The sequence below is a fragment of the Trichoderma asperellum genome, chromosome 3 (genome assembly GCF_020647865.1).
Source record: "Trichoderma asperellum chromosome 3, complete sequence".
Taxonomy (NCBI): Eukaryota; Fungi; Ascomycota; class Sordariomycetes; order Hypocreales; family Hypocreaceae; genus Trichoderma; species Trichoderma asperellum.
Genome location: NC_089417.1, coordinates 444,959 through 456,830, shown reverse-complemented (window position 1 = coordinate 456,830; position 11,872 = coordinate 444,959). Strand labels below are relative to the sequence as shown.

Genomic DNA, 11,872 nt, shown 5'->3' with positions numbered 1-11,872 from the left:
TATATACCTATCAAGCAGCAATACTAAATTTCTAAATTCCGATTGCTTTTCATTCCTTGTACTCGTATCATCATCAGCAACTTTCTACCTCTTTTTTTCCTTCAGCAAGCAATTCCCATTATTTCCGTACCATTTGCGAAATCTTTTCTTCGATATCCTCGACAAATACAAGCTATATACGTCCTCGATCATTGTTATCTTCGTCCACCATAGTACAACTTTAGAACACAATAGACGCTTTAGAAAACAATGGACACGAGCTCAGATATCCCGACAACCTGGTCTTGGCAATGCCACAAATGCCATCAAAGCCATCCTATGGCCTGTACTCAACGATGTCTCTCTTGTTCCCACACGATATGTTTCCCCTCTGGGAACACCGGACACGATTCAAACTCGAACTGCAAGATCGTATTCGATGTTCCTAGTTGGCGGAGGTTCTTCAAACGGCGTCGCGAACTGTTTCAGCAGCAGAGTTCATCAAACGAAGAACAGCAGATGGCCGTTGCCGATAAAGCCCCTGAACAGCATGCAGAGGCCCCTGCGAGAGATCACGCTCATGTACAGCCCGGGTGGCTCGTCAAGATGACCAACGGCACCCACAGCTGCTTCACAGACTGCGAGTTCCCCAGCGAATGCTTCTTCAAGATAGCACTCGAACGCATCTGCAAGCCCTCCAACCAGCCATCGTCGTCGTCGTCATCGTTGTTCTCACAGTCCACGACTGAAAAGCTGCTAAAGACAGCGAAAAGGGCCAAAAAGTACAAATCTCGAGACAGCAAAAGCTTTCAAAAGGTGCCGTCCCTTTTGGGCCAAGAGTGGCACGTTGACACTGCCTCGGATGAGGAAGTAAATCGCGACGCGGTCAACTCTCAAAGGGGAAATGTTTAAAGGTTTCATTCAGCATGCAGCTTGAGGTTATTGTCCCCTCGTTTTTTTCTTATTTCCTTTTTTTCCTTCTAGCAAGCAAGTTTCGCGTCCATATATACTCACACATACATTCAAGGACAGCACTATAAGGTTACACATTTCGGTTACACATCTTCCAACACGTTTGTCTAAAAATTGTATGACACTTAGTTGCTTATTAAAGGGGGAATAGAAAGCTCATGTACTATTAGCAGGCATTTTTATCAAATAAAGAATGATATTTCGCTGTTAGCAAACAATCATGGCGTGTAACAGCAGTGGCACAACTGCAGCAGTCCCAATCACGTCTTATGGCTTCATGCAAACTATGACAAAACAATAACCGGGACCAGACATCTGCATAACAGAGCCGTACTTCATGCTTGTTTTTTCTCCTTTTTTTTCTTGTTAAAAGTACCTAACCCTAAGATAATCTTGCGCTGCCGAATGCCAGCCGCCCAACAAGATGTTTTTCGTCCACCATATCAAACAACATCAGCTACTATCTCCAAACTGCATCCAGCAACATCAAACAAAAAAAAAAGAAAACCCAAACACAAACAACTGTTGTACATGACCCACACGACAGGCCATTTGCTCGACTGGCAACAAGACAAAACCATCATAATGTGGCCCTGTCATTCGGCCTTTTGAGTCGCTGTCGTGCGCCCAGAATCTGCACAGTTGTCCAAGCCTCCTACAGGTTGCATACCCATTGACAGGTTCGGATACCCTCTGCAGAAAAAAAAAACCAAAAAAGCATCATCCAGTTCAACAATTCCCAGCCCATCTCCCGTCAATCGCTCTGCGATTCGAAGTAGAAGGTATTCAAAGTATTAAAAAGAGCGAAAGCGATTCGAGCGCGGGAGTAGAAGAGGTAATTTAGGCTTCCAAGGCCTTGGCCTTCTTCTTCTGCTCGACCTTGAGCAGGAGGGCGCGGTTGATGTGCGGCAACACACCACCAAAGGCGATGGTGGCGCGGATGAGGGTATCGAGCTCTTCGTCACCTCGGATGGCCAGCTGGAGATGGCGGGGGGTGATGCGCTTGACCTTGAGATCCTTGGCTGCGTTCTACACGGACGGTTAATGATACCAAGTAGCGAGTTACAGGATGCAGAGCAACTTACTCCTGCCAGTTCCAGAACCTCAGCAGTCAGATACTCCAGGACGGCGGTGACGTAGACTGCGGCTTTGGCGCCCACACGCATCTTGCTTTGGGTCTTTTGCTTGAGGAAACGCTTGACACGGCCGCAAGGGAACTAGATGCGCCCAAAACAAAGCGGTTAGTAACAGTACATCTTCTGGCTGTAATCCCGGTTTCGATGACAATAGCATGGGTAGAAGAAGCCCGTCCCAAAAGGTTTCCGCTAAGAAAAAAAAAATCCTCTCCCCCTCCCTGCGCCCAGCTACGCGACTAGGCATCCAAGCAACCCAAAGGCAACAAACTCCGCAGGGTGACACAATTGCGCGGCTCGGGTCTGGCGAGATTCATCGCCAACATGCCTCTGGATTTCCGTGCCCAGTCGCAGCAGCCGTGGCAGTGATGAGATGGCGAACGCGTCAACGTCGTCCAGGGAAAAAAACTCGTCGAACTCGGCCATCGCGGGGAGGTTGGAGGCTAAAGCGGGACTCGCATGAGGTGCAGATGGGCGTGCATGCGCGCAAATCGTTTGGGCATCAAGCAGGACGAGGAGACGCCGCCGCGGATGGCGACGAGAGGGCAAAAAATCAAGCTGCTGCTGCTGCCGCTGTCCGACGACCAGAAACTCACCTGAAGACCGGCTCTGGCAGAGTGGCTCTGCTGCTTCTTGGCTCCCTCGGCGCTCGTCTTACCGCCGGAGCTCTTCCCTCCAGAAGACTTGCCCTTGCCTCCGGCCATTGTGAACGGCGTATCGATGCGGGACGGCGACTAAAGATGCTTCGTGATTCAAGCTGAAAATGGAGCGTCTGCACTGGCGAGAGGCGAGAGCAGAGGTTGATGCGCGTGCGGAGGCGGTGATGGCGTCGAAGCAAATAGTGGGATGTTTGGTAGAAATTTAGCAAATCGACGCAAGCGGGCGGTCCAGCTGTTGTCATGTTTTTTTTTTCTGCCCGCCTTTGGGGAGGTCCGCTGCAAGGAACAGCCGCCTTCTGGCGCGCCGTCGCCCAGCCGAATGAGCTCCCCCAACCTCCCCCAAAACAGCCCCTCTCGCAGGCTGCAGCGCTGTTGAGCTGCCTAAGAGCAGTCTGTGGTGCCGTCCAACAGTAGCCTCTGGCGGTGCTGACGGCCTACCAGCGAGGCCTTTGGTTGGAATGTCCGCATCCGAGAACCCGGGGTATAGCCGAAGGCTGGCCGCCACTGGCGCATCGCAGGCAGCTCGAGATAGTAGCAGGCCGAGAAAGGGCTGTCAGTCGGCCAAAGGAGCTCCAAGGCGGCCAACGCTTTGGAAAAGACGTCGAAAGGCGTCGAATCAGACAGCTTGAGAGGGAGGAACTCGATGGGTAGTCGCCGCAGAGACACCTCTAGAGCACTAGAGATGGTGCTGAGGACGACTCATGGCATCGAGATATACTGACCATGCAGCTCGGCTGCCATCACAGCAGCGCTGCCAATGCCTTGTCTTGGCCCATGAAGCTGCAAGGTGCAGTAAAGGCAAAGAAGGCAATCACCCCAAAGCAGTCATCATGCCAGTTCAAGTCGGTGTGAAGTTGCTGGCTTGAATGGACGATATCTTGCCTTGGTGAGCCTGGAGTTCGACTGTTTCTAAACTCGGCGACTAGAGTTGGCATTGTCCCGCTGTGGCGGCTAGGCTGTGGCGCAAGGCATGGCTTAGTCCCGGCTATTTGCCGATGTCAGTGCGATGCAAGTAGCTGAACTTGGCCGGAAAAAGAGTTTTGCGTCCAACTTGCGTCAGCATTCTTTTTTTTTTTTTTTTTTTTTTTTTTTTTTTTTTTTTTTTACTTGTAGGAGGTTTTTTTTGTAAATACACGGGCACTATATGCTACAAATGAGCTGAATATTAACAAAGCATCAGCGTTGGTCTGCCGTAGGGTACAGATTAGATGTAATGGCTATCCTCACTTGTACCAAAGAGCCGTATCAAACCACTGTGGCTCAGTACGAGGTACCAAGGTACCCGAGCACCCTGCTGTCTTAGCCTGCTGTCACTCCAGCTCGCACAGACCACATGTCGGCACGAGAACTGGTAGAGCTTCATGCACATCCCACCTTCTACTACAGCAGATAAGCTGATAAAGAGCCGCCTACAGTCTGTATATCTGTACAACTCTGCAAATCCAAAGACACGCCTTGCAAAGTTTACGGACACAGCATCATGGCAAGCGTGAGCGCATTCTTCCCTCAATATGTGCGGCATAGATTGCTAATGCGCAAGGCTGCGGCCTGCTCCAGCACAACGTAGCTCGCACAACTCGGGTGCGCACCGAAGAGCAGCGACTGCAAGAGATCGAGAAGATCAACAAATATCGCGGCATCGAGGACCAGATACGCTCTCAGGCGGCGTCAGGGACCTACAGCCTCGAACTCTACGACCTCACCACCAAACTCCTCCGTCTCAACCCCGAGTATTACACAGTATGGAACGTCCGGCGCCGCTGTCTCTTATCCTGCCTGCTGTCTACAACAGATCAACCGGTACCAGATGCTCAAGACCCGACCCCAGATGCCAAGAACCAACAGTCAGACGGCGAGGTGCTACAGTCCGAAATCGCCTTTACCATGCCGCTCCTGATGGAGTTCCCCAAGTGCTACTGGATCTGGAATTTCCGGCAATGGCTATTGTCGCAAGCCATTCTGCGGCTACCCCTTCCAGCAGCACGCAAAATATGGGAAACGGAGCTCGGCCTGGTGTCCAAGATGCTCAACAAGGATCAGCGCAATTACCATGCCTGGGGATACAGAAGATTTGTGGTGGCTCAGTTAGAGAGCGCCAAACTAGACGGCAAGAGCATGGCCGAGGACGAGTTCGCATATACCACAGCCATGATTCGACAGAACTTGTCGAATTTTTCTGCGTGGCATAACCGAAGTCTACTCATCCCCAAAGTTTTGGAGCAGCGAGGCGCCGACGACAAGGCCAGAGCAGCTTTCCTGGCCCAAGAGCTGGATCTTGTACGGGAAGGCCTCAATGTCGGCCCCGAAGATCAAAGCTTATGGTACTACCATCAGTTTCTGGTGTCTCAAATTGTTGGAGACGGAAATGGACAGAGCATCACGCCAGCTTTAACTGTCGGCGAAAAGATCGCCTACCTGAAGCGTGAGATTGATGAGATTACAGACTTGTCAGAAGATTATGACGACATCAAGTGGATTTACGAGGCTCTGTTAGAATACACTCTGGCTTTGAATCGACTAGAGGACAGCAGCGATGGAGCTGGTAATCTACAAACCTGGCTCACCAAGCTGCGGACTCTTGACCCGATGCGCGTGGGTAGATGGAAGGATGTAGAGCAACAGGCCAGATGATGATGCCTTCTATGTGGTCGATATACCAAGTCACCCCTTGTACGAAATAGAATGAGAAAGGAATTAATGATACAAACACCACAGATCAGGTAATATAGAAGCAGATAACGCAACAACTATTTTGGGTTAGGATGAGCGGATGACTATTGGACGAACAACAGCTACCCCGCTACAGTACAAATACAAGCATTGAAGTACTTACGCCGCTATGATGATTCGGCCATTAGCGTTACCTAAATCCCTAAACGCAAATACGTTTGGTGCAGCTGTAATCCCAGCTAATATGGCTCTTTGTAGATAGAGTCCAGCCATTGGCGCATAGATACCTTGCCTACTGTTTCAACACCAAATACCTATTTAAACTCGCGTTACCAGCCAAAACGAGCATTGTTTGGCTTTACTACGATGACGTCAGTATAGCTGAGCCCCGCGCTAAAGATCACGAAGCTGGTCAACCTGAATAGAGGCCCAGATTCCAAGACTCCAAGTTTTAATGGGCAACAGCTCACGTACTATCTGGACTGGTTTTACAAGCAGGGTATTATTATTGAATTCAATCTCAAATACATTAGCCAATACATAATACTTGGAGAGACAGTTTCGCTTTTCATCACTATGCCTCCCTCTAATGAAGACAACGCTATGCGAAATTCGGAGACTGACAGTGTTCAAGTCAGTGATTTTACACAACCCCCTGATGCTGCATTTGAGAACGAAGTCCAGAACTCGGAAGAATTAAAATACAACAACGATGTTGAGGATGGAAACGAGGCCGAGAACAGACATGTGGACAATGGCAGCAAAGATACAGACGCAGCAGATGCAAGCGCGCTACAATATCCCTCCATTGATAATCTCAAGTTCGATAATATGCCAGATAGTGCTATGTAAGTATCATGATAAGAATTTTGTAACAACACTCTCTCACCCAATATTCAAGCAATGCAGAAGATTTAAGCCCGTCCGATTGGCGAAATATTATCAACACTAATAGACTTCTGCACGGCTTTCAAATCCGAGAGGTGAATCAGGATATTGTTCGTGCCAGAATGAATGGTGGGTAGGCGCGTTCTCAGCACCACTCCTGCTGTCGGCTTACTTTCGAGGCAGCCTTTGTGCTTCATAGCTCCAAGACAGGGTCCGAGGATCCCTGTTTCCAAGTGGAGGATGGATCGAGTATAGACGTCCAGGAGACGAAAAACGCATTTCAACGGTCCCTTGCCCATAATGCATTCTCCAGACAATGCATCGAGTCGAATGTGTACGGTTCTCAACACACATATGAAGCCAACCCTCTCTCTAACACGTGTATATTAGTTCCGCCGGCGATTTCGGCATTATGCTAGGCGTGTCGGGGAAACGGGAGCGCGAGTCGTCGTCATCCCAAACATCGGGCACAACGTCGCGTAACCAAGAGTACTATGCGACTTTTAACGTATGGCATAAGTCATGTGCACATGAAGGAAAAATATGGACGGGCGGCTGACTTTCTTTCCAAGTTTCCACGGACACGTGTATTCCTTGACGAAGAGGAGCTGCAACTTTCAGAACGGTGCAAGACCGCATTGGCCGAGATTAAGGAGGATCCAGTGTATACGCGACTTCAGAGATTCTATAAGCTTTTCGGCAAGTATCAGCACTTGCTCAGGATATTTAACTTTCATTAACGCTTCCTTGAGGCCACATTTTTGTCACATCCGTTTTGCTTGGAGGGCAGCAGACATCGTCGAAATTTGCAGCCGCGCTCAATAACACTGCCGACGAGCTTCAGCAAGATGCACTGCGCAACGCTATTGGTGTCCAGCTAAATGCCAAATACGTCGCCACATCAGCAAAGTTTTCTAGTGAAAAGGGTAAATCTTCATCTTCCAATGAACAACAAAATAGTTCTCTATCACAATTGGGAATGCGTGCAAGGGGAGGAAACACTCTCTGGGGTTCAGAGTAAGCAGCTTCCCATCCCAGACAAGCTACAAGTAGTAACACGAAAGGAGCGTTTGTAAATGGTGCCAAACAGTCGGTCCGTTCAAAAACTGGCGCGTCATCGAGGTATTTAACAAGCAATAATGTGGAAGATTCCTCAAGCTAACTTGCGCAGAATGAAACTGCAGTGCCTATTCATGATCTGATAGGAAAACTTCCAGGCTGGGAGCATATCCCTGCATTATTCAAAGCTATAATTGGCAACAGAGAGGCCATCCATCGACCCTGGAGGCGAAGGCTATCATTCTTATTAGATGGGAAGCCTCTTTGTTGGATCAGTAATGATGGAAAGACCAGGCTCTGTCCATCAAAAGATCCTCTGGCTGAAAGAGCGATATTTATTGTCTCCTCAGCTAATGGACTTGAGGATCAGAGTTTGAATGAATGGAGAGAAAGTGTAGGGGTTGACTTTAGTCAAGAACTCAAGCACAAAGTACGTCAAACTTCTCCCAAGGAGTTAAACTCTACTAACTAGTATGCAGTTAATTCCGGACACGCCACTGATTTTTAAGAGCTATCTTCCCCAGGACGTCAGCGAAGCAACTCCGCGTGCGTCTCTACCGCCGATGGTAGGAGTTGAAATGACACACGAAACAAGAGGAGCGCTATCACCCAGCATCCCCGTTTTATCACCAGCGAGAACGTGGCGGTTTTCTTTGCGTCGAATCAGCGAACTTGGACAGTGGAACCCAGCGAAAAACGCCCGTCCTGAGAGTCCTGGAATCATGTCTGGCGACAAAGTGAAGCTGTTCTGTCATTCCCTAGGCCTTGGTCCCTTTGCTACATTCCTATCACCCCCATCATCTGCCTGCGCCGCGACCTGTAGCGATGATTTGATCACTTTCGGTATCCCACGAAACATCATCTCCCCTGAGATTCAGCAGCTGGTGTACCTTTATGACAGCTACAAGTTAACTCGGGGCGACATGGATGCCTTTGAGAAAATGGGTTTCATATCTACAGCAGAATTCGCTCCAAAATCCCCCGAGATGACTACCAAGGGACAGGAACGAGACCTTGGCTTCTCAGCTGAGGTCTCGGCTGGGGCCTCAATTGGGGGGCTTCGCTTGGGGTCGTATGGGAGTTACCTTCAGTCAAGGAGTATACAATTGTGAAAGGGAAGAAGTATCGAGTCGATTATAAAAAGCTGCAGGGTGAACCCTTGAGATCTGCCCCGCTTGACTGGAGCAAACAACGGCATGAGCTCGAAAGGCAGTCACTTACAAAATCCGAAACAATGGAAATTTCCGAGCCTGTTATTCTAACAGTACTCTTTGAGTAAAAAAGTATCTGCAGAAGGTAAATTGGAATTAAACTTACTAATACAATTGGCTGAGTGAATAGCATACCGTAGTACCTCTTTCTTATCTACTTACCCAGCGTGCTTAGCCTGGAATGTTGTACGATGAATTCTAAAAATTTAGTGTGCTGCAATTGTATACAGGGTACTGGTGTATACCTATTCACATAATCGAACCGAGTGCCATTTCAAGTATCTTGCCGAATCAGAAAGTATTGTAGACTCAAAATGATGATAGAACTCAGTCGCAGGGCCCATTTTGCGTCATCAGTCCTTGTTGCTATGGAGATATACTCCATGTTAAATACTAGGTAAGTCAGAAAGGGGATACGTCCCCAGACTACATGTATCCAAAGCATCTAACTACCTATATGCCAGTATCCTATCAGAGCCCCTTACATAACAGTAACACAAATGCTAGCAGCGAAAGCGGCTTTACTCCAAACAAGACAGGGTAAGAGCGATAAAGCCCTAGATTATCGTGTATGAGATTTTGATAGCTTTGAAGTGGCTGTACTCTGCTCCAGGAGATTGGCCCGCCAGGTGGATATCTTACTGCAGAGGCATGCATGTCCTGGCAGGACAGTACACCGCCGTTCTCGCTTAACAGCAGCTAGGAAGATATGCATCTAGGCAGTTTTATAAAATTGCCTATGAGATGATTGCTATCGGACTGTTGTTTTGTGGGTGTACTTTGGCAAGTGTCTGGTTGTGTCGGCGTTGGCGTTGGATGCAATGCAGTGTCTCTACAAGCGATGCTTGATTGCCTTTTTCGTTGGATATAGCCTTTTAGTAGTTATGTCCCTATTTTTTAGACGATTTACATCACTCAACGTCAAGGAGTGGCTGTTGTATAGTGCCTGGTTTATAAATCCGAGTTATTGCCTATGCTTTGTTGTTTTTGACCTTTTACTGGTTTTCAAGGCATTTTGTGTTGACGCAATGAATAAGAATAGCGACATAATGCGTCTCTTATGATCATGGCTGATACATTGGCATGAGCCATTTTTATTGAATTATATACCTCTGCTTTGACGTATATGTGTATGGTATAATACAGTTTGTCACGACTTCATATCCGTACCCTATATTAGCGGTTGAACATAGGATGCTATTTTGTGCTCCTCGATAGAGCTAAATAATACCACCCAACGAAGTAAAATGGCGCTTCTAACTGCAAGTTAATATTTATTTGGCTGGCATAGAGTGCATTGCATCTATAGCATGGCTTAAATGATTGGTTCTTACGAAATACGCCTTAGTGTTAAATCGCATCTGCGACTGACAGGCCAAGTCCACAACTAGGAAACATGGAATACAAAACGCCAATAATAGAACAACCGGCGTCAGTCCTTATTCATCTACAAGCCAGACCGCAGATTGATCATGGTCCAAGTGTCAAACGAGAGCCGCCTACAGAGTCAAAGCACAATCGTCCATGGTTAAGCATCGACGACACTAAAGCTGCAAGTGCATACCCGGGCATCCGTCGGTGCTCCCCCAATGAGCCGTAGCGCAATCCGTGGTGCTACGTACTTCGTATGGAGTTCGTCCCAACATCCATCGACTAAAGGCAGACATGAGCCGGGCCAACCAGCCGCCGGAACATGCAGGCTGCTGCAGGTACTGCTCCCCAGTACGTGCATGATCAAACTGGCCAATGCCCGGCAAGCAAACTGCGGGAGTGTGGGTATATGCGCATGCAGTACGTTTGTAGCCCATCGAGGGCCATTGTCACACGAAGGATTGGGTGGCTGTAACTCGTGTGTAAAGTATAGAGTACCAGGTAGGATGACGACTGGTGAGTGCCAACACGTGGTTGACATCGTGATGCCCGTAGCCAAGGAGCCACAAGACTGCTACATCAGTCCTTCATTAGAGCAAGGGGGGCCAATTTTAAAATGTGTTTGCGTGTCCCTGATGGCGAAGCACCGTCTTCATCGGCCGCAGAGATTTGCCTGTCTTAGACAAAAGAAAGGATTTGCTGATTTACACGCACATTTCCCCCCTTTATTGTCTGTCTGCTCTAGACAAGGCAGTTTCAAAAGCAAGACGACCACTTTCATGGCTAGAGCAACGGTTAGTAGTTGACAAATTAGACTCAGAGCGTATGCTACATAGTTGGGCCCAGATGCAGTAGATTGATAAACTTGGAAACCCACGATCCCAGAATGCGGAATAATACAAACAGAGTTGGAAATGGCACGGAATTGGGAGCTGTCAGGGGGGGGCTTGAGTGGACCCTTTAAAAAAAAAGGCGGTGCCTCGGGCTGCCGATTTCTAGTCAGAGAAGCCCAGATGGCAGAAAACGAGATTGGCCCCGGAAATTCAGGAAGATCAAGGAGGGCCGATTCGCGGAAAGGGGCTCAGGCCAAATGTTTGTCGCAACGACAACAATAGCGGACTGCACACAGCAACAAGAGGGCAGAGAGTTGCCATGTCGGCATTGGTGGGCTATGCCGTGTGACGCGCAACATCTGATAATTGCATTTTCCTGTTCGCGTCTTTTCCGATACAGTACAGCGCTTCTTTTTGGCGCACTGCACGGAGCAAGCCAGCGAAGCGATATTGCAGATCCATCAATGGCATTGGAGCCTCTGCTCAGGAGCTCAGCTGCTCAGCAGTCCCCGTGCCGTGGGCTGAAGAGACGCAAGCCGGCCCTTGTGACTCTGCATGTGAGGCTTCCTCTGCGATGGTGGCTTGTCGCCTGACTGAGCAGCAGCGAGTGCCATACCCCTGCAAACTCGGCCAGCTACGAATCCGATTCGCTAGACAGCCCTGATCGCGGGTGGATACACTAGAGATCCATATTTTCTGTTGGAGACATGCCGTCAGAAGGAAAAAGAAAGCTGAAGGACGTGAGGTTGAGAGGAGCAAAAAGGGGCAGGCAGCGGGAAATCTTTGCAAATGAGAGGCCCATGCTGGCAGCGCCATTTCTAGACTCTCTGCAGAAGGAAGACATGGAGAGCCAGCATAGTTAAATGTCCGAGGCAGGCCTGCTGTCTTCGCCATGAACGTCAATGAGGAATCGAAACTCGGGATCTAGTGAGCGCCACGCCGTCCCGTTGTCCAAACTACTCTACTATAAGTTGAGTCTATTATAGTACCTAGTACTGTCGTGCTCCCGGGGTTTCTCACCCATTTTGCCGCCTGGAGGGGTCGCGCACGCAAAAAAGGGTTCGAAAGAAACGAAGCGTAGCGTGATATCATGCTGG

General features: G+C 48.8%; 5 protein-coding genes across 5 annotated transcripts; 3 read left to right on the top strand and 2 right to left on the bottom strand.

The window, feature by feature from the left end:
• Nucleotides 1-498: 498 nt before the first annotated feature.
• On the top strand, nucleotides 499-891 carry TrAFT101_004753 (uncharacterized protein; the record flags this gene model as incomplete). Its single annotated transcript, XM_024904044.2, has 1 exon — nucleotides 499-891. One exon carries the CDS (start codon nucleotides 499-501, stop codon nucleotides 889-891), a length of 393 nt encoding a protein of 130 aa, XP_024759878.2.
• A 900-nt stretch (nucleotides 892-1,791) lies between these two features.
• On the bottom strand, nucleotides 1,792-2,788 carry HTZ1 (histone H2A.Z; the record flags this gene model as incomplete). Its single annotated transcript, XM_024905841.2, has 3 exons — nucleotides 1,792-1,980; nucleotides 2,037-2,168; nucleotides 2,681-2,788. 3 exons carry the CDS (start codon nucleotides 2,786-2,788, stop codon nucleotides 1,792-1,794), a joined length of 429 nt encoding a protein of 142 aa, XP_024759879.1.
• Nucleotides 2,789-3,483: 695 nt separating this feature from the next.
• Nucleotides 3,484-3,920, bottom strand: TrAFT101_004751 (uncharacterized protein; the record flags this gene model as incomplete). Its single annotated transcript, XM_066127276.1, has 2 exons — nucleotides 3,484-3,728; nucleotides 3,914-3,920. 2 exons carry the CDS (start codon nucleotides 3,918-3,920, stop codon nucleotides 3,484-3,486), a joined length of 252 nt encoding a protein of 83 aa, XP_065983387.1.
• Nucleotides 3,921-4,223: 303 nt separating this feature from the next.
• On the top strand, nucleotides 4,224-5,374 carry TrAFT101_004750 (uncharacterized protein; the record flags this gene model as incomplete). Its single annotated transcript, XM_024910996.2, has 2 exons — nucleotides 4,224-4,232; nucleotides 4,301-5,374. 2 exons carry the CDS (start codon nucleotides 4,224-4,226, stop codon nucleotides 5,372-5,374), a joined length of 1,083 nt encoding a protein of 360 aa, XP_024759880.1.
• A 615-nt stretch (nucleotides 5,375-5,989) lies between these two features.
• On the top strand, nucleotides 5,990-8,472 carry TrAFT101_004749 (uncharacterized protein; the record flags this gene model as incomplete). The annotated part of the gene is made up of 9 exons (XM_024908316.2): nucleotides 5,990-6,261; nucleotides 6,315-6,430; nucleotides 6,485-6,635; nucleotides 6,692-6,809; nucleotides 6,874-7,000; nucleotides 7,054-7,318; nucleotides 7,369-7,423; nucleotides 7,473-7,790; nucleotides 7,840-8,472. The coding sequence occupies 9 exons, from the start codon at nucleotides 5,990-5,992 to the stop codon at nucleotides 8,470-8,472; spliced, it is 2,055 nt and encodes a 684-aa protein (XP_024759881.2).
• Nucleotides 8,473-11,872: the final 3,400 nt, after the last annotated feature.